The sequence below is a fragment of the Chiloscyllium punctatum genome, chromosome 9, assembly GCF_047496795.1.
Source record: "Chiloscyllium punctatum isolate Juve2018m chromosome 9, sChiPun1.3, whole genome shotgun sequence".
Taxonomy (NCBI): Eukaryota; Metazoa; Chordata; class Chondrichthyes; order Orectolobiformes; family Hemiscylliidae; genus Chiloscyllium; species Chiloscyllium punctatum.
In genome coordinates, this window is record NC_092747.1 from 28,953,303 (window position 1) to 28,975,202 (window position 21,900).

The 21,900-nt window shown below is 39.3% G+C and overlaps 2 protein-coding genes across 7 annotated transcripts in view; both read right to left on the minus strand.

Annotated features, from left to right (window-relative positions):
• Positions 1-7,625, minus strand: part of LOC140481240 (serine/threonine-protein kinase Nek5-like) — a 95,429-nt gene extending 87,804 nt beyond the window's left edge. For 3 of the 4 annotated variants that reach the window (XM_072577128.1, XM_072577129.1, XM_072577126.1), the window contains exon 1: positions 7,522-7,625. The gene's annotated coding sequence lies outside the window, so the exon portion shown is untranslated. Of the gene's footprint in view, positions 1-7,224; positions 7,404-7,521 lie in introns of those variants that run through there. The other variant, XM_072577127.1, reaches the window with a different exon arrangement.
• A 4,272-nt stretch (positions 7,626-11,897) lies between these two features.
• The window catches only part of nek3 (NIMA related kinase 3), a 30,135-nt gene continuing 20,132 nt past the window's right edge, over positions 11,898-21,900 (minus strand). For all 3 annotated transcript variants that reach the window (XM_072577131.1, XM_072577130.1, XM_072577132.1), the window contains 5 exons: positions 19,705-19,816; positions 19,001-19,156; positions 18,774-18,908; positions 12,904-13,030; positions 11,898-12,034 (listed from right to left, as the gene is read on the minus strand). In XM_072577131.1, the coding sequence (XP_072433232.1) occupies positions 11,965-12,034; positions 12,904-13,030; positions 18,774-18,908; positions 19,001-19,156; positions 19,705-19,816 (600 nt within the window). In that variant the 3' untranslated portion in view covers positions 11,898-11,964. The remainder of the gene's footprint in view (positions 12,035-12,903; positions 13,031-18,773; positions 18,909-19,000; positions 19,157-19,704; positions 19,817-21,900) is intronic.

The following is a 21,900-nucleotide window of genomic DNA, read 5'->3' on the forward strand; positions in this document are numbered from 1 at the left end:
GCAGTTGAGCAGTAATATGGTTTTAACAGTACTTTGTATGTTCCTCATGATTCGCATTCATTTTCTCGAAAGCGTTCATATTTTCTTAGGAAGATTAATTAATTGCGATCACATTGTAAAGTCCTTTTAATAACTTGTTTCTTGATTTCACAAAATAAAAATTAGCATAATTGCCTTCTGAACACAGATCATCCTATTCAACACAACAGCTCAGCAAAATCTAATTTTCCGATCAAAGATCAATGGTAAGCTCAATCAACGATTTGTAATGTCATGAATTCAATTCCTAGTTTACACTGAGTTATCTGAACTCAGCTTGGATCGCAATCTGTTTGGGATTAAAAAAGCTTCTGGAAAGTAGTGATATCCCATAAAGATCTTTGTTCAGGCTCAGTTGCTCACAACTGAGCATAGCACAGTGGCTAATGCTGCTGCCTTACAATACCAGTGGACCTAGGTTCGATTCCAGCCTTGGGCAACTGTCTGTGTGGAGTGTGCACGTTTTCCCTATGTCTGTGTGAGTTTCGTCCAGGTGCTCTGGTTTTCTCCCAGTCCAAAGATGTGTGCATCAGGTGAACTGGCCAGACTAAATTGCCCGTAGTGTTAGGTGAAAGTTTAGGTAACATAGAAAACCATACATTCAAGTTTGCCAGTAATATAGGCACGGATGGCATTGTAGGTAATTTAGAATTTACAAAGGACCGAAATAGGATAGATTCAAGTATTTTTTAAATGGCGAAAAGCCAGAAAGCTGGCAGTCCAAAAAATATTTAAGGATCCATAGAACACAAAAAAGGAGCATGAATAGTCTATTTGGCCCTTCAAGCCTGCTCTGTCATTCATGGTTGAACTATATGTAAACCTTTCTCGAAATCAGTCAATAGTTAGATCTCAATTGTTTTCTGTGGCAGAGAATTCCACAGGCTCACTACTTTCTGGGTGAAGAAATTCCTCCTCATCTCAGTCCTAAATGGCCTACCCTACTGAGCTCTGGACTCTGCTGTTATCGGAAATAACATGTAGACAGGATCACTATAATGTAGTACTTAGGTATAAGAAGTAAATTGAAAAGGATAATGGAAAAGCTAGTCTATAAGAGGAAGGAAGTTTTGCTTCAGAAAATCTTTCACTTACATACGATTTTCAACCAATGAAGTACCTGAGAAGGGTAGTTATTGTTATAATATAGGAAAACAATAATCAATTTGGATAAAATAAGCTTCAACAAGCTGCAATGTGACAATGACCAAATATTCCTTCAGTGTCACTGTATCAGAAATCCAGAAACTCCCTCCCTAACAGCATTGCAGGTGAACCTACATCACAACGAGATTACAACAGTTCAAGAAGGCAGCTCACTACCACTTTCTCACTACCACAAAAGCAGCTAGGGACGGGCAATAAATGTTGGTCCCACCAGAAAAGCCCCCATTCCTGAAAGAATCAAAAACTTGGATTTTGTTGTGTTGATTGGAGGATAAATAATTGCCAGAATAGCAAGAATAACTACAAAATAAAACAAAGCATTGGAGATCTGAAACAAAAACAGAAGTTGCTGGAGGAATTTAGCAGATTTGGCAGCATCCATGAGGAGAAAGCATTGTTAATATTTCAAATTCAATGACACCCTGCTTAACTTTGAAAAGGTGCAATGGAATTGCTTACATCTATTTGGAAGGACAGTTAGAAGCATCAGCTTACCACCTCATCTGAAATGCAGAATCACCAAGAGTACACTTCCTTTTTTTTAAGAACTGCACTTAAATGTTCGCCTTGATTCTTGAGCTTAGGTCCTAGCATGAACCCAAAACCTTGTGACTCATAACCAAGAGCACTATCAACTGAACCACAACCAGCAGTAGACAAATTGCACAAAACCCTGCTTCGACCACTTTACATAGTTCTGGCCCCACATTTTAGAAATTATATACTGGCTCTGAAAGGAGTGCAGTGCAGCTTCGGTCGAGTGTAATCAAGACTCAAGGGTTGAATTACAAGGAACAATTACACAAACAAGGCTCATACTGCCTGGAGGAGAGAGCATAAAGATGATTTGGTTGCGATTATTATGACTTATCAAAGGAACTAATGGGTTATATAAATCGAAACTTTATCCTCTGGTGGGGGCATGATCTTAAAGTCAAAGTCAGGCCAATCAGGATAGAAGCTTGGAAATGCTTCTTCATACAAAGGGTTATGGAAACATGTAATTCTCCTAGGAAAAGTGATTAATGCTTTTCTTTTAAATTATTCATTCATGGCATGTGGGCTAGTAAGGCCAATATTTATTCTCCATCCCTAATTGCTCTGTAGAAGTTGGATTAGAGGTTGAACTGCCAGGTAGGGATTCTTACAGTGCGATAGGAGTGGATTACAAGGACTTTGACCAGGTAACAATGAAGGAATGGTTCTCTACTTTCAGATCAGCATGATGACTGGCTTGAAGGGAAACATGCAAATGGTGCTATTCGCATGCATCTGTCGACCTTGTCTTCTTGGATGGTAGAGGTCATGGGTTTGGAAAGCTAAGATGCCTTGGTGAGTAACTACAGTGCATCGTTTAGATGGAACACACTGCTGGATTGTGTGGTGGTGGTAAAGGCAGTAAATGTTGAAAGTGGTGAATGGAATACCAATCAAATGGGCTGCTGCTTTGTGCTAGATGGTTTTGGACTTCTAAGGTGTTATTGAAAATGTATCCGTCCAAAAAGTGGAAAACATTCCATCACACACCTGACATCTGCCTTGTAAAAGGTGTACAGGCACTGGCGAAACAGGAAGTGAGTTACTTGCAGGAAATTCCTGGATTCTGACTTTGTATCCACAGTATTTACATGGAATGTAGATCATCAGAATTAGGAGCAGAAATAAGCCATTCAATCCATTGAGTCTACTTCACCATTCAATGAGATCAATCTGATAATCTTCAACTGCATTTTCCTGCCTTTGCTTTATTACCCTCCATCCCATTGCTGATTACAAACTGTTTCTCTCAGCCTTAAATATTCTTAACAATCCAGCTTTGACAGCTTTCTGAGGTAAAGTATTACAAGATACACTAGCCTCACAGAAGAAAGTCCTCCTCATCTCGGTCTTAAATGAGTGACTCCTTACTCTGAGATTATGCCCTTTGGTCCTAGTTTTTTCTTCAAAGACAGAAAACCTCTCTGCATCAACTCTGTAAAGTACCCTAAGAACCTCCCATGTTTCAATAAACTCTCTCTCATTCTTCTAAACTTCAATGAGTGCAGGCTCAATCTATACAACTGCTCCTTATAAGATAATCCGTCAATACCAAAGATCAATATAGTAATTTTTTTCTGATCTACATCCAATGCCAATATGTCTTTCATTAGATAAGGGGACCAAACCCTTCACAGCATTCTAAGTGTGATCTGCCTTATGTAGTTTTCGAAAGAGTGCCCTATGTTTATAAATCTATTCTCTTTGAAATAAACCCCACCAACAATTTATTTCCCTCCTTATTTTAGAATAAGATATTTTCCAGCTTCTGGTATTAATAAATATGCAGCCAAGGAAGATGAACTGATTTAGACAACAAATCAGCCATTTTCACACTGCGTGATGGAAAGGATTTGATATGCAGAATGGTTCACTCCTGTTCCAGTTCCTATAACTTTACTCGAAGACTTTCATTTTCTGTTGGTTACAACCTAAAATCTATGCTTTCTAATTACAATGATCAGTTTTTTTTTGATCAAAGGATTTTGTGTTTTTATACAATTCTATCAGACCTCTCCAAACAAATGATTGTGCTGAAGGCAAACATCACAGTCTTGCTCCTAATATTTAACAATTTAAATCCTAAATGATCTTTGGTAAAGCTTATAATATAGCTTGCAGACTGAATATATGCACTATAACCAAGTAAAGATATTCCATGACTTTTTTATTAGCAGAAAAACTAATGAAATCTAATGTTCCAATCAGCTACAAGAACAGACACTAATACATAGTCACATTCAATGGCTCCAATCTATTTAGGGACATCCTGTTTTATGATCACAGCTGATGTTATTGCTGGCCAACTCACATCCCAGAGTGAAACCTGCATGAAAATTCATGTTTGGTTTCATTTTGGTTTTAATTAAGTTGTCATTTGATGAAACGCAAACACTCAATATTACAGATTTTGCTTTAACAATAAAACAAAAGTTTATTAACAAATAAAATTATGATAAGTTTGAATAAAAAACAACACAAATTCAATGATATTTAAATATACATTAGAAGCATAATCCCATTAATAGCCAAGTACTCCTCTATAAATTGAAAATAAAAACAAGAGCTTTTGTATAGTAGCCAAACACATAGCGGGTACAGCATTGAAAATCACATTTTGGATAGTATCTAAAAATACCAGTCTTTCAGTACTCACACCAAGGTCCTGTCTCTGACACATCTGTAAATTTAAGTTTCAACTTTTAGACTGAAACTGCAGGTTGATTCTTCCTGGAGCTAAACATGCACCCGAGTTTTTTTTTAAGATTCCTTACAGTGTGGAAACAGGCCCTTCAGTTCAATCAGACCCTCCGAAGAATAACCCACCCAGACCCATTTCCCTCTGACTAATGCACCTAACACTATGGGCAATTTACCATGGTCAATTCACCTCACCTGCACATCTCTGGACTGTGGGAGGAAACCAGAGCAAACCCACGCAGACACAGTGAGAATGTGCAAACTCCACATCGACAGTCACCCGAGGCTGGAATTGAACTTGGGACCCTGGTACTGTGAGGCAGCAGTGCTAGCCACTGAGCCACCGCGTCCTTAAAGTGAGTTTAAGTGAAGAATCTTCAAGTAACTCCTTCATGGTTTTAATTTGGTCTGGAGCGAGCACTAATTCTTTGCTCTAACGTAATTCAATTTCTTTCTATTCTCAGAAGCACTGGTTTACTCAGCCATCTTCAGTTAAGCACTTCACAGGTCTGCTCAAATCTCAAAATAAACTAAAAATACAAGTCTCTGAGCTATAGGCATTTCCTTTAATCCTTAACAAATCCCCCCTGACCTTCTAAAGTAGAATTTGTTTATCTTGTTTGGTTAAAACACTCAACCAATATACACTAAAAATCATTAATTCTAAACTTAGGCCACAAAAGCTACTTTCAAAAAATCACCATGGCTACAAAAATACTTACAAGTTACTTATCAATTTCAGACACATAGAAAACCCACATGTTACATACTCAAAGACCAAAATCCAAATGTTTGTGACAACACTTTCAAAGTGAAGAGAAAATGAGCAGAACTATCAGGAAAAGATTATTTCAAATGAAAGATTCAAACAAGCACAGCAATAGAAATTAAACTAAAACAGAAGACTCCCATACAGATTAGAAAAGAGTCATTTGTTCAACGTTCAGTCCCATCTGCAACACCTCAGATACTGAAGCAATCGGTGTTTATATGCAAAAGGATCTGGACAACATTGAGCTGATAAGTATACTGTGAATGTTAATTATCACACAGCCAGGAAATGCGTAGCTTCAAAAATAACCAAACCTCCCATTCCTTGACAGTCAACAGCATTGCCATCATGAAACCCAGCATCAACATCCAGGGGATTACCATTGACCAGAAATATAACTGGACTAGACATATAAATTCTGCAGTTACTGGACGAGTTTAATGGTCAGGGATTCTGGAGTGTGTAATAGGCAGTCCATGATCAGTCCACCAACTACAAGGCACAAGTCAGGAGTATGATGTATGGATTGGATGCTTGCTTGAATCATTCCAGCTCTACCATCATTTAAGAGGATTTGATGTGGAGGTGCTGGTGTTGGACTGGGGCAGACAAAGTTAAAAATTACACTTTACCAGGTTATAGTCCAACAGGTTTATTTGGAAGTGCCAGCTTTTGGAGTGCTGCTCCTTCATCAGGTAGCTGTGCAGCAGGATCATAAGACACAGAATTTATAGGAAAAGATCAGTATCATGCAACAGAAACGATATATTGAACAAACTAGATTGCTGTTAAGTCTTTCACCTTTTAGAATGGGTTGCAGGTTTTGGTTCTTGCAACCGAAACCTGCAAACCATTCTGAAAGATGAAAACTTAACAGCAATCTACGTTTGTTCAATACACTGTATTGTTTTGGTTGCATGACACTGTGATCTTTTCCGATAAATTCTGTGTCATATGATCCTTCTGCACAGCTACCTGATGAAGGAGCAGCACTCCAAAAGCTAGCACTTCCAAATAAACCTGTGGGACTATAACCTGGTGTTGTGTGATTTTTAACTTAAGAGGATTTGGCACGAACCAAGACAAAGCAGTCGGGGAGGAGACAACCTAGGGGTATTATCACTGGACTGTTAATCCAGAGACCCAGGCAATGTTCTGGGCACCCAGGTTTGAATCCTGCCATAGCAGATGGTGGAATTTGAATTCAACAAAATCTGAGGCTAAGTGTCCAATAATGAACATAAAACCATCGTCAATTTTCAGAAAAAGCCAACTGGTTCACTAATGCCCTTTAGGGAAGGAAACTGCCATCCTTGACTGGTCTGACCTACGTGACTCAAGGCCCACAGCAATGTGGTTGGCTCTTAACTGCCCTCTGGGCAATTAAGGATGTGCAATATATGCTGGCCAAGCCAGTGATGCTCTCCTGCTGTGAATGAACAAAACAAAGTAGATTTGATCAGCACTCCATTCAACACCTTCACTACTCACTTCCTCTTGCGCTGACCCACATTGATCCAAACAAACTTGTAACCTCTAGTATTAAGAAGGACAAGGGCAACAAATGCATGGGAACCTCACCACTTGCCAATTCTCCTCCAAGTCAAATATCATCCTGGCTTGGAAATAAATGGGTTCCCTCACTGCGGTTGGGACCAAATCCTGGGACTCGCTCCTTTAACGGCATTGTGGCAAATCATACAGATGGCCCACCACCAATTTCACATGGGTAATTGGGAATGAATAATAAATATTGACAATAACGCTCACATCCAGTGAAAAATAAATGATTAACCATGTTTGGGGGGTGGGTGGGAGTCGGGGAGAGAGGGACAGAAGGCTGTTAAAAAATCAATTTAACCCATAACAATTAACACTTAAGGATTGTCGCTCTTCAACCCAACAATTATCTTTGAAATGGGAGTTCAAAATCAAGATGAACTTGAAGTCGAACCTTCTTCTCGATCCTGTCTTAATATTTACAATATATAGTTATTCCCAGAACAGACCTGCAGGATCTCTGTAACTCCACCAACAAACGGAGAGGCTTTGTACTTCAAAGAAAGCGACAGAATTAATTCCTCTGGCGTGTACATTTGGTACTGTTTGCTACCTCATTGTGACAATTCCAACCTTTCTTTTTCAAATCAACTGCTTTTCAGGGACAAATAACAACTCGCACCAAACATTCGCCTCTCCCAGACCGTTGCCATGACGACGGGGAGAATCAAACTTCACTGACAACAGCTGAGACCAACCTCAGACTTTTACGGCGTTTTCAAGGGAAAAGTTTTCAAAATACTCACAAAGGTCAGGCAAGGCAAAGGTTCGATTGTGTTTTTTTTTGGGTGGTGAATATTGTATAGGATCCTCTCTGTGTGAGCCCTGGCCCCTGGACTCAGCTGCAGAGTGCGACCAAGTCAAGGCCCACTGCTCAAAGCAGCAGGACTACAGTATCCAACATGCAGTGCAACCTAAGCCCCGCTGTCATGCAACCACTCAGTCACCCTGATTGGCCAGTCTGAAGAGTCCAGACTGTCCCTTGACAGACAGCAAAAAAAATCAAACACTCCTTCTATGTATAATAACCACTGAGTGTGTCCTTCCTCTCTGCTCTGTACACCAGATTCCCTGCTTACATTGCAGTCCCCTCACCACTGAGATGGCAAGAGAACCAAATGTACATTTGTGTTTTCAGGAATCTCTCCCTTCAGCCCACAAACTGCCAATCCCATTTTCAGCATCCCCATTCTCAGCTTCCACGTATTGTTCCAATGAAGCTCAATGGAGCAACAGCACATTATCTTTAGATTATGCACTTTACAACCTTACGAGCAGATAAATGAGGAGTGGGAGTATATCTCTCGGCCCCTTGAGCCTGCTCCACCATTCAATAAGGTAATGGCTGATCTGACTACACCTATCCCTGATAACCTTTCGCCCCCTTGCTTATCCGAAATCCATTTACCTTCCAGCTAAAAATATTCAAGACACTGCTTCCACCATTTTTTAAAGAATAGTTCTCAACCCTTTGCTAGATAAAAAGTCTCCTCATCTTTGTCTTAAATGGGTTTAATTTTCAACAGTGAACCCCGGTTCCAATTTCTCCCATGGGAGGAAACAACCTTTCCACATCCACCCTGTCATCCAAAATGAACATTGAGTTCAACAGTTTGAGGTTGTCATGTCTGTCCCCTCTTCATTAACAATCTAGATGAAGGAAATTTTCTGCTTCAGCATGTGGATGTACCTACAAGAGAAGGTGCAAAACTTCACCTACTCTTGGGAAATAAGGCAGGGCAGGTGACTGAGGTGTCAGTGGGGGAGGCTGGTACAATTGTAACATTTAAGAGGCATTTGGATGGGTATATGAACAGGAAGGTTTGGAGGGATTTGGGCCAGGAGCTGGCAGGTGGGACTAGATTGGGTTAGGATATCTGGTCGGCATGGATGTGCTGTGCCGAAGGGTCTGTTTCCATGCTGTACATCTCTATGACTCTATAACTGAAGGCATTGTTGTTAAGTATTCAGATGATACAAAGATAGTACAAGGTCAGGCAGTGTTGATGAAGCAGGGAGGCTGCAGATGGACTGAGACAGGCGAGAAGAGTGGGCCAAGAGGTGGCAGATGCAATACAATGTGGCTAAGTGTGAAGTTATTTGTAGATGTAGATTATTTCTGAATGGGAAAAGGCTTCAGAAAGCTAAAACACAAAGTGGTTAAGAAAAGTCCTAGTTCAGGATTCGCTTAAGGTTTATGTGCAGATTCAGTTGCGGGTTAGGAAGGCAAATGCAATATTAGCAATCATTTCAAGAGGGCTGGAATACAGGAGCTGAGATGGAATGCTGAGGCTATAGAAGTCAGTCCATATTTGGAAGATTGTGAGGAGCTTTAGGCACACTATCTGACTGAAGGATGTGGTGGTATTGGAGGAGGTCCAGAAGAGGTTCACAAGAATGATTTTAGGGAAGAAGGGCCTGTCACATGAGGAGTGGTTGAGGACTCTGGGTCTGCACTCAGTGGGAGTTTAGTAAATGAAGGGGAAGTCTGATTGAAACTTAGAGAAAACTGATAGGCCTGAATAGAGTGGATGTAGTGATGTTTCAACTAGTAGGAGTGACTAAGACTCAAGGGCACAGCCTCAGAGTCAAGGGATCACCCTTTAGAATGGAGTTGAGGAGGAATTTCTTCAGCCAGGGAATGGTTAATCTATGGAACGCATTGCTACTGAAGGCTGTACAGGCCAAGTCATTGTGTGTATTTAAGACAGAAAAAAGATTTGCACGTTCTCCCCGTGTCTGCGTGGGTTTCCTCCGGGTGCTCTGGTTTCCTCCCACAGTCCAAAGATGTGCAGGTCAGGTGAATTGGCCATGCTAAATTGCCCGTAGTGTTAGGTAAGGGGTAGATATAGATGTAGGGGTAGGGGTAGGGGTATGGGTGGGTTACGCTTCGGCGGGGCGGTGTGGCCTTGTTGGGCCGAAGGGCCTGTTTCCACATTGTAAGTAATCTAATCTAATCTATTCTAATCGGTTCATGATTAATAAGGGAATAAAGGGTTAACGGGATAAGGCAGGAGAATGGGGTTGAGAAACACATCAGCCATGATCAAATATTGAAACAGAATTGATGGGCTGAATTGCATAATTCTGTTCCTATATGTTATGGCCTTTTGTTTTGGGACAAGAGCTGATGATGATGATTCTGCTATTCCCATTGACATCTGCTCCAGACCCATGTTTCATTTTCTTCTTCCATTATTATCTCATTTTGCTTTGCAACATTATCCCTATTACCATTTAATCTCAGCTCCCTTACAAACATTCACAAAATTTGGTTTCTCAACCCTCCTGCACCACCACTCCTACCCCCAGCCAACCACTTTCCCTGTCAGTACTTACTTAAAACCCACCATCATGTTCAGTACTGTGAGTGCACCAACATTGCACTGGGTGCATTAAATCTGCATTGTTTGCTAGAAGCCTGGTTGAAATCCACCAATAAAACTTTTAAGAAAGAAGCAGGATTTTCTCTTTTGTGCCCAATGTTTCTTGAAGATGGTTCATCACCTCAAGGGCAATCAAGAATGGGCAATACCAACTTTCCAGTGACACTGACATCTCACAAATGAAAAACCAAAGAAAGGCAGCAATGAAGGTTACAATGACAGATGAGTGGAGGCAGGCCAGACTTGGACTACATAATAAATGTCGATAAATGCAGTCTAGGGGGTCTGTGGAGCATAGTCAGAAGCTCATTAAGTTAGACAAGAGGTTTGACTGTTCAGAGACAACTAAACAGAGTTGTCATGAGGTAGAAATTGGTGTAGAGGGTGTTCCTATGAAAGTTATTGTAGCATTTTCAGAAGTTGCCAAGAGGCTACGTGTTGGTATCCGTTGCTCCCGATGCAGTCTCCTCTACATTGGGGAGACTGGACACCTCCTAGCAGAGTGCTTTAGGGAACATCTCTGGGACACCTGCACCAATGAACCACACTGCCCTGTGGCCCAACATTTCACCTCCCCCTCCCACTCAGCCGAGGAAATGGAGGTCCTGGGTCTCCTTCACCGCCGCTCCCTCACCACCAGACACCTGGAGGAAGAACGCTTCATCTTCCGCCATGGAACACTTCAACCTCAGGGCATCAATGTGGACTTCACCAGTTTCCTCATTTCCCCTTCCCCCACCTCACCCCAGTTCCAAACTTCCAGCTCAGCACTGTCCCTATGACTTGTCCTACCTGTCTATCTTCCTTTCCATCTATCCACTCCACCCTCCTCTTTGACCTATCACCTTCATCCCACCCCCCCCTCCCTGACCTATCACCTTCATCCCCACCCCCACTCACCTATTGTATTCTATGCTACTTTCTCCCCACCCCCCTCTAGCTTATCTCTCCACCCTTCAGGCACTCTGCCTGTATTCCTGATGAAGGGCTTTTGCCCGAAACATCAATTTTCCTGCTCCTCGGATGCTGCCTGAACTGCTGTGCTTTTCCAGCACCACTCTAATCCAGAAATACGTGTTGGTAAGAAAAAAGGGATCCCCAGTGTAAAACATTGAAGACACTCGAGATAACAATGCTGCAGCAGGAAACCACTATAGGCTATTGACTTAGCCAGCGCTGAAAATGTGTTGCTGGAAAAGCGCAGCAGGTCAGGCAGCATCCAAGGAGCAGGAGAATCGACGTTTTGGGCATGAGCTCTTCTTCAGGAAGAAGGGCTCATGCCTGAAACGTCGATTCTCCTGCTCCTTGGATGCTGCCTGACCTGCTGTGCTTTTCCAGAACACATTTTCAGCTCTGATCTCCAGAATCTGCAGTTCTCACTTTCTCCTATTGACTTAGCCAGTAGAACCAGGTGAGTATAACACATCCAGCTAGATAACAGCAAAAGTGCACATAGAGGAGGCTGATGTAGGCAAACGTGTCAAGGGCACAGTGACGAGAGACCACTTACCTTGCTCAAAGATACATAGGATACAATTTGTGACTTCGATAAGAGCTCTTTCAGTATTGTGACAGGGTCAGAATTTAAACACGGAGTTCTGGGCAACTTGAGCACAGAATAAGTACTTTAAAATGGCAACTTCAAAAGAGTAAACTCTACATATCTTTCCAAAGTTTTCTGATGGATTTCAGCTGGATGGCTGGCAAAAAAAAGGTAAATTTAACGACTACAAGAGTTCAAAGGTAAACAGGCTTTATTTTGTTTTTTAGCATTTTCATTATTCATTCAGTTTGAACAGCACTTTAAAGATTATTCTCCAGCAAATTCTTTAATTCGTCCACCCAATCTGGCTCACTTGTTTCTTCAAAGTCTCTGTAATAGTGAAAAAAAAATTCAGCATCATTACAACTGCAACAAAGGACAAACATGTGGCACCTTAATGTCTATTCTGCCCTGGCCTGATCTGGATGAGACTATAGCAATAGACTTTGGATACTTTGTACGACAGATATTCCTACATACCAATGGCTGAACAAGTTGTCAGATACTTAATTGTGCTTTAGGCTTCTAAAAGTATGCAAGTTTAGACAATTAAGCTGCAACAATGCATCTGCTCCAAGGTGAAGCATTAGGCCTTACCAACCTACTGGGGAATAGGTATGAAACTAGCTGAACAATATGAAGCAATATTCATATTGGTGGAATCACAACAATATTAAATAGTGTGGCTCATAATTTAATGGGATTGTTTCTAAATTTGTATGAATACCATCAATATAATTGGTCAAATTTGTTAGAGATCTCAACCTTCAATGGTCCAGGAATCATGGGAGGCAGCTTAGAAATTACAGAATGAATAGGAATATTGGATGCTGCAATTCAAGGACTGGAGTCTTTCTCAATAGATTAATCAAAATGGGTCTAATGACCTTGACATCTAGAATTTTCCTGTCATCCACAATCTGTGAACTAGAATTAATTGATTGGGCTGAATTGTATATTCAAGCCAAATCAACAGGAGTTCTGCCCATATTGTTTTTTTTCAGAGGCTTAGATTGGAGTTGCGGTCTCATATATAATGAAGGGTTTTTGGAAGTGAACAAATATTACAGTAATCGTGATAAGGGAGAGACCAATGTGATTGATATATTTTTTGAGGATTACTTTCCTCGAAATATGTTGTGTTTGCACTTGTTTTCTAGACTGCACATCCAAGTAACTCTGACAGCTTTCAAACTTACGTGTCTTCATCATCAGATCTGGGTTCCAATCTTTCCGGATCCAACTCTATTGTTTCCATTTCACCATCAACATTATCAGTCTTCCCAAGGGCAGCTGATAGTGGGCCAATGAGATAGGTTCCTGATGCTAAAGAGAAAAAAAATATATTGTTTCAAATGTTAATAGCAAAAGATTAATTTCCAAATTATTGTAAAATATAAATTATACATTAGATAGTCATCCTTACAGACCAAAATAATGTAATTGAGAAAACAATATAGACCTAATTAGTCAGTAGAAATTTACACAACTAACCTGCAACCTAGCAATTTCTGGCTTCTGTTGAAAGCCACCTTCTATCACCATGGGGTGAAATTCAACTTTAGTCTTACTACAAAATGAGTGATTGCCAAAAAATAGGCATTTTACTCTCTTCACAGTTCTCTCTTCCATTGGCTACTGCCAAAGTCACCACCTACATTTCTATAATCCCACTGTGATCAGGAATTTCCTTTCATTTTTCCTGAGCAATAAGTGTGCCATTATATACTCTATTTAGGTTAAGCCACATTCCACAGCTTCTTATTATACATTTGTTATGCATGATCACTTATCAAATATTTATCTCCTTTCATTTTTCACCTCTAGCTATAATCTGAATTTGATCCTTTCACAAGAAAGAACAAATTCTCCCTATCTGCTTTTTCCAGATCCCTCATGCTTTTGACACCTCAATCAGATTTCCTCTCCATCTTCTCCAAGGAAAACAGCTTGAACTTGTCCAGTCCGCCTTCATACTGAAGTTCTTCACCCATGAAACCATTCTCATTATTTTTTCCTAATTTCTCCAATGCCTTCATATCCTTCCTGAAACATGACCAGAATAGTTCACAATACTCCAGCAAGTTCAACTAACTTTTTGTTGGCTCCGAAGGACTATGCCCTGTTAATAAAGCTCAGGATACTCTATGCTTTATTAACTACTCTCTCAACCTGTCCTGCCCCTTCAAATGATTCATGCTCATATAAATCCAGGTTCCAATATTCTTACATGCTCTTTAGAATTCTACCTTTTTTTGTTATCTTTCCATAATCTTCCTAGCAAGAGGAATCATTTTTCTGCACTGAAACTTTCTGCCACCTATACACTAAGTCCACCAACTTATCAATGTACTTTTGAAGTTCTAAACTAGAACTTCTTATTGTTCTTTGCTTCCAAGGTTTGTATCATCTACAAGCATTGAAATTATCCCCTGCACAGTGCACCGCATTGTAAGTCACTAATATAGGAAATATCAGAAAAAGCAAGGGTCTCAATACTAATTGCAGAGAACTACAAACCTTCCTCCAGCCTGAAAAACATTCATTAACTCCTACTCTAATTCCTGTCACACACAAAATTCCATATGCATGTTGCTACTATGCCTGATCGACTGGGAAATGTCTATAAGTTTGTATTTAGAATGTTATACAGAAGGCTACACATTCAAAAAATGTTGAACTGCTACAATGGTGGAATAAAGTAATTGCCTCTTGTTAATGTACATTAGATCCATCATTAAAGAATAAATATAATCAGTCCACATTAATCTTTGCTATAGAGGAAATAGTTTAGCTTGACAGAATGATTTAAACAAAACTAACATTATATAATAGTGATCTTTGGAACCCTGCAGTATTTCTGATGTAATGTAAAACTATACAATCAAGTAATGTTAGAATCAAAAACAGATGCAGACTGTCAACATTGAAAGTTTACAAACTGCCACTTGAAGAACACCCAATCAAGTAGCAAATTAATTTTTAACAACTAGTTTATCACAGATGAAAACAGAATGGTAAATGCATCTTTGCAGTCATTCAACACTCTCTTGAGTCCCAAGTTCCAGTTTTATTCCTTTCTTTGTCCATGTTTCTTCAACTTCTTATCTCCCGTATCTTGTTCAAGAAATGCAAAAAATAGCAGTAGACCATTCAGCCCTCAAGACTGTTCAGCCAATTAGATTACAGCTGATCTGTACCTGAACTCCATTTACGTGCACCATACTCCTTGATTCTCTCATTTAACAAAGTTAAACAATTGTGGTCTTGAAAATCACAATTGTCAGTATTTCAGGGGAGTTAGTTTTTGATTTCCACAATAATTCATGTGAAGTCGTACTTCTTGGCATCACCCCTGTTCAGTCTACTTTTAATTTTAAGGTTGTATCTCACTCTGGTCTCAACTGCCAGGTGAAACAGTTCTTCTGTATCCAGAATAAATTTATCACCTTTCAAGCTTTCAAACTCAAGGAATTAAAAAGCAATTTTATGCAACATGCCCTCAGAAATTAATCCTTTAAGCTTCATGACATAATGAAGCTGCACCGTATCCTTTTCAAAATTAAAATCTCTCTCCTGCGGTTCAGTGCTGACTGTAGCACTCCAGGTATGATCTGACCAATACTTTGCATCGCTGCAAGAGCACATTCTGAATCTTGAACTTCAATCTCCCCTCCCTCATCTTTAGATAAAGGGTAATATCTATTAAAATTATACTTTGATTCCTTTTTTGCCTACACCTAACTTTGAGTGATCTGTGTCAATGAGCATCTTAATTGACCTTTCCTCCTTTAAAACTCAGCCTCCCAAAGCTAAGATCGGAGCCAAAGTGTATATGACTTCACATTTCTTCATTCAACCACTCACTTAATCCATGTTTCCCTTTGAAAATTCCCAGTGGTTAGCACTGCTGCCTCACAGATCCAGACACCCGGGTTCAATTCCCACCTCAGGCGACTGACTGTGTGGAGTTTGCACATTCTCCCAGTGTCTGCGCGGGTTTCCTCCGGATGCTCAGGTTTCCTCTCTCAGTCCAAAAATGTGCAGGTCAGGTGAATTGGCCATGCTAAATTGCCCGTAGTGTTAGGTGAAGGGGTGAATGTAGGGGTCTGGGTGGGTTGTGGGTCGGTATGGACTTGTTGGGCTGAAGGGCCTGTTTCCACACTGTAAGTAATCTAATCTAATCTATAATCAGACAATTTACTGTGCCTCCACAAACTTGGATATAACTCTAGTTTTCATTCAAGTCATTAATGTATAGTGAAAATGTGAGATCCTTTCAATGTTTCTATATTTTTCTATTTGAGTTTTTCTCTATTAGCCTCTTCCTTGCCTTCTTCTATCATCATTTGTCTCTGATCGCTGATCTACTCTATAGTTTAATCAACCTGCAATTTTCACAGCTTTACACTGGTTACTCCTTAATTGTTTTATAAAACAGAAGTTTTGGATATGCTTAGTTCTCACACTTGCTTTCACATTTTCACCATTATAAAGACCGCCTATTTCCATCTTCGAACGTTACTTAACTGCTGCTGTAGAAAATATTTCATTTGTGACTTCTAGCTTCAGCTTTATCCTGGCTAGGATTCCACATTTATCTGAAACTCCACTCTACACATTTCAATTCAGACCAAGACCTGCTCCCCAGTCACCCAATGCTTGCTGACCTTTATTGGTACTAGTCAGGCATTGCCTTGATTTTAGAATTTTCTCTCTTGATTTCAGTCCCTTCAACGCAGCTGCACAACTCTGATCTCCTTTAACTTGAGCCCTGAGCACCCTGAATTTATGTGCTCCACCACTGGTGGCCACACCCTTGGCTACCTAGTCCTGAGCTCTGGAATACTGCCCTTACATCTCTTTACCTCACTATAACTCACTATCCTCCTTTAAAACACTACTTAAAACCTCTCTTTTCAACCAAGCTTTTGGTCACCTGACCTAATATCTTCAGACATGGGTTGGTGTTAAATTTTACTTTATACTGCTCCTGTGAGGTGCCCCAGCGTTTTAGATTAGATTAGATTCCCTACAGTGTGGAAACAGGCCCTTCAGCCCAACAAATCCACACCGACCCTCTGAAGAGTAACTCACCCAGACCCATTCCCCTACATTTAACACTACGGGCAATTTAACATGGCCAATTCACCTAACCTGCACATCTTTGGATTGTGGGAGGAAATCGGAGCACTCAGAGGAAACCCACGCAGACATGGGGAGAACATGTAAACTCCACACAGACAGTTGCCCAAGGCAGGAATTGAACCTGGGTCCCTGGCGCTATGAGGCAGCAGTGCTAACCACTGAGCCATCATGCCGCCCACTTTATTTTGTTGAAGGCCCTTTGCAAGTATTTACTGTCGGGGTGTCTTCCAGATTGTGTATATTTTGGTGTGGCCATCAGAGGTGCCACTTAGACAGCAATGAGCAAGTGCTAAGCCAAGGAAAAAATAAAGTTAAAAAACTCACAACACCAGGTTATAGTCCAACAGGTTTATTTAAAGTACAAGCTTCCAGTACTTCCAATTGAACCTGTTGGACTATAACCTGGTGTTGTGTGATTTTTAAACTTTGTCCACCCCAGTCCAGCACCAGCATCTCAACATTATAGGAAAAGATACTGCATGCTATGGGGGTTAACGAAAAGAGATTCCCCTTGCATAGAAGAATCAAACAAGGAAGTGGACCGAGCAAACACGTGACACTGAGGGACACAAAGCTCGCAGATTGTACATTTACAAAGGAATATAAAATGTTGTGACACAAGAATCAAGTTAAAGCAGATGAGACAGCACGCCTGAGAACAAAGCAATTTGAACTATCAAAAATTGTTAAGGGTATTGAAAAAGGGATGGATACAGTTTAGCTACTTTCACAGAATTGTTTTCTATTTACATTATTTCAAATGTTTTGTTTCAGAAAAAGATTTATAATGACCAGAGAGTCAACACAATATTAGGAATGTTAATTTGCATTAGTAACATGATAGATCGTTATTCAGTGGATAAGATTTGAAACATGTCTTTTTCATCGGATTCTTTTCAATTACAGGATATTCTGAGCTCTAAAGATTTTGCCGTAAAGGTATGTGCCATATTAAAGTATACTATTAGTTATAGCTATTTGTTCCATCAGTTTAGAAAGCATATATATGGATCCATCCACATGTTTTATTTTTCTATACTTGATGCATATTCCTACAGGAAACTGGTGTTGTCGATGTCATCATTGTGCACCCACACCACACTGTTATCAGAACCAGAAGCAGTCACCCATAGCAAAACCAGAAGTGATGGGCCTCTTACTGCTGCCTCACCCTGGGGGGACCTCACTGGCCATTTCACTCAGGTCATTAGGCAGCAACTTAGGCAGTGGGTGAGGCTCTTTCTGAGTACTCCTTTGGGTCAATGGCTTTATACCACATTTAAGAATCACCAGGCTGCCAAACGATATAAAATTTAAGCGTGAAGTCTTTCCCTGGCAGTGACGCCAGACATTGCGACTGCATGCCCCCTCACAAGGGGTGGCAACAAACACAGATTTCTATATTCTGATCTCACACGTTATAGCAACACAAAATACGTTTAGCTGGCAACCATATACAAATTTACAAAATGCTACACTTTTGACAAATGCAGCACTCACCACTAACATCAGAATAATGGTCAATAGTCACAAGGGAAATCTTCATAACATTGCTGACCTATTTGGATCACTGCAATATTTAAGATATTTATTGGAAAATATCTTGAATTTCTTATAATGTATGATATTGAATATCGTTAAAAATTAGATTAAGTTTATTAGCACTATTTTCAGGAAGATACAACTAGAAAGATTGGAAATATCACAATGACCAATTTTCAGAGAATGTAAATACTAAATGAAATTACAATCAAATTTAGTGAGAAAAATTGATGACTGTGGAAACAAAAACCATAGAAACTGCAAAGATACTGGCATAGTTCAGTTATATATACATTTGCTACATTTACAATTTTTACCAGAAATTTAATTAAGACTGAAAAAAATTTCTTTGAAAATAATTTTTGAACCAGATTCTTACCTCCTTTATCTATTGTGTAGGTCTTAAAAGCAAAGTTTGAGTTAATATTCTTTAAGAATTGCAGCACTGTTTCAGGAGGACGTTGGCTCCACTGTTTTCGAGGATTACTTTCAGGGTAAATTGTCACATGATCACCTAGTGAACAGAATGTATCAATGTCACCAAATGAATCAGAACATCCCTGCAAAAAATCTTTGTCAAAATGTACAAGACAGGGAGAAAGTTACCACTGCGCACGTCCTCAACAGCTATGGATGTCAGTTTTGCATTTTCAAGTACATTCAACACTGTTTCTGGAGGAAATTCACCCCACTTCTTTCGGCTGGGCACACTGGAGGAAGTTTTACCACTTTGGATTATCACATGGTCCCCCTTTGGTGTTACTGGTAATGAAACAAACATGGTTACAAATTGCAACAACAGAACATACACAAGGATAGAATGAAAATAAAAGTCTTTTAGTTCTTCGAATTCTTCTAATTATACAAAGTATGTACAATTTAATTTGATCATGGATTCAAATCTCAGGCATTTAAAACTAGAGAGAACTGAATATATACCTATGTTAATCAATCTGCCAATCAATCTGCAATAAATTCACTAATGTATAATAATTAACTTATTGTACTGCCAGCATTAACAAACATCACAAAATAGAATTGTAAAATAGCAACAAGAAAGGAAAAATGGTAAGATGTAAATATGGAAACGGTCAAGTATGTCATGCAGAGTGCTTTCAGCAAGGAAATATTTGTAAATTACATCAAAATAACATACAGATATCAGGGTTAATATAAGTATGAGAAGTGACAGTGAAAGCTTGGTACTTCATTATCGTTGATGATGGCAAACAAAGCCAGTGTAATTTGCCACATTTGGACATTTCATGGTGAAAATATCAACAGAGTGGTTTCTTTAAAGAACTCTTTACCTTCCATTTGAGAGGCTGTTTCTTCTAATGTTTTTTGAGCTAGGTTCTTGACAATGCTTTCTCCTTCTGCTGGATTCCATTTTCTAAAATCTGGTGAAGTCTCTCTGGTTTCCTTAGAACATAATATCATGTCACACAGAAAAAAGGAAACAATATCAAACAAAAACACCAACATTAAGAAAAAATGGCCAGTTTGGAGGAAAGATCACTTGACCCAAAACATTAACTCTAATTTCTCTCCACTGATGCTGCCAGACTTGCTGAGTTTTTCCAGCAATTTCTGTTTCTGATTTACAGTACCCGCAGTTCATTCAGTTTTCTTTTAAATAAATTGCCTCACCAACTGATAAAGCATTTGTTCCTATGGACATTGCAAATTGGACAGCAAATTGATGCTGGTATCTATTAATATTTGGGACCTGACTTACAGTACAGATTCCAAAATTGACATATTTAAATCATCTCTCGTGCTATACACCTCTTCAAATATTTTAGCAGAATTATCCTGCTATGGCAATTAGACTTGACATCTTATGGCAGAATGTGAAACTTGTTGTCACTTTAGACCTTAAAGATCTGCTATCTATTTACCAATGTGACAGCTACCTCCACTCTACACCAGTAGACTCAGGTGATGAGCATATCAAAAAGTACGTACTGAGCAAGTCCAAATTGTACATGATGGGTAGTCTTGTTTGCTACAGCTACTCTCCATGTTTTATAGGAAACATCAGTAATGCTGACTAGGATATGTATAGTCCTGCCCTTCTAAAGCAGGAAATACTGAATGTTTAATGTTTCTAAATCATGGTGATTGTTGGGGCAGAATGACAAAATGCCTAATTCAACACCCCAACCTCACTTCCAATATTAAACAGTGTATTGATGTTATACCAGTGGGAAGGAAGCCTCTGTAGGTCCAGAAGCTTCTTCACTGAACAAAGGGAAGATATAAACTTATATACATTTGATTTCAGCCCATCATAATGTTTACAAATCAACTGTAAATCAATCATGTTATTGATTGATTACATACACATCCAATCGCGTCAATCATGTGACTGTGTGACCTTTCTGATTTTCAGTGATCAATCTTGCCACGATCTGCAGATGCTCTTATTATCTATCCTTGGTCATTCACAATACATCTTATTCAACTAAATTCCAATACAGCTGATTTCTGCACCCATTATTCAATTCTCTCTGTAGAGTGTTGGCTTCTCCCTTCGATCTAAGGCTCTCTGTCCACAGGAATTCAGTTAAATCCCTTGATGACAGTAACATTTAAAATTCTATTATTTATACATTTATGTGTATATGTGATTACAATCACCCAAGGGACGTTAACTAATCTGAGTCAAGATTCTTTCTCCTTCTATCATATACTAAACAGAAAACTTTAAATTAACTTGCAAGAAGGGCTGCTATCAGTGCTTCCAAGGATCAAAATTATCACTGTATAAGCAGTGGCTAATTTTTGCTTCTTCTTAACAACATCCCATTGTGTGATTTTTACGAGACACTTTATATCTTATCTGGTTATTATGAGTACAAAGGCTACAATTCGGACTGTGTAAATTACTGCTTCAGTGAACAATCTTCTTCAGCCATTTTTATGTCAAATAAAAACCATAAGCAGCCATTTTGTGTTAACTGAGAATCATGGGCAACCCCAACGCTTAAAAAAGGAAGAGAAAAATAAGAGGGTCAAGATGAGGGAAATATTTAGGCCTGGGTAGAAATGTAAAGTTGTTGTTAGAAGTTTTCAGAATGACAATAATCTCCTGATTTAAATTTATTGCTCACAGTTTTTATTTCATTTTTGCCTTAACAGTAATGCTTGCACTAATTTATTTCATCCATTATTACATCTGGAGGAATTGGATTGTTAATGGTAGTGGGAAGAATAACAACACTAGGCAGTTATACAAAATGGAGTTGATCAGCAAATGTTCTATAGATCTTCATGCTTGATGAAATACTATGTTAGTCAATTCAGTATGATATGAAATGTGATAATTCAGTCTTTTACGTAAACAATCTCAACTGAGCTTTTGAGACTCATGCAATTCATAGACAATGTAGCTTACTTTCTTTATAGATTTTCCTATTGTTCTGGACCAGACCCCCTCAAGATATTTTAAGAAGGTTGCCTTGACCCAAATTTGTTCTTATTTTAAAGGCAAATGTAAAGTG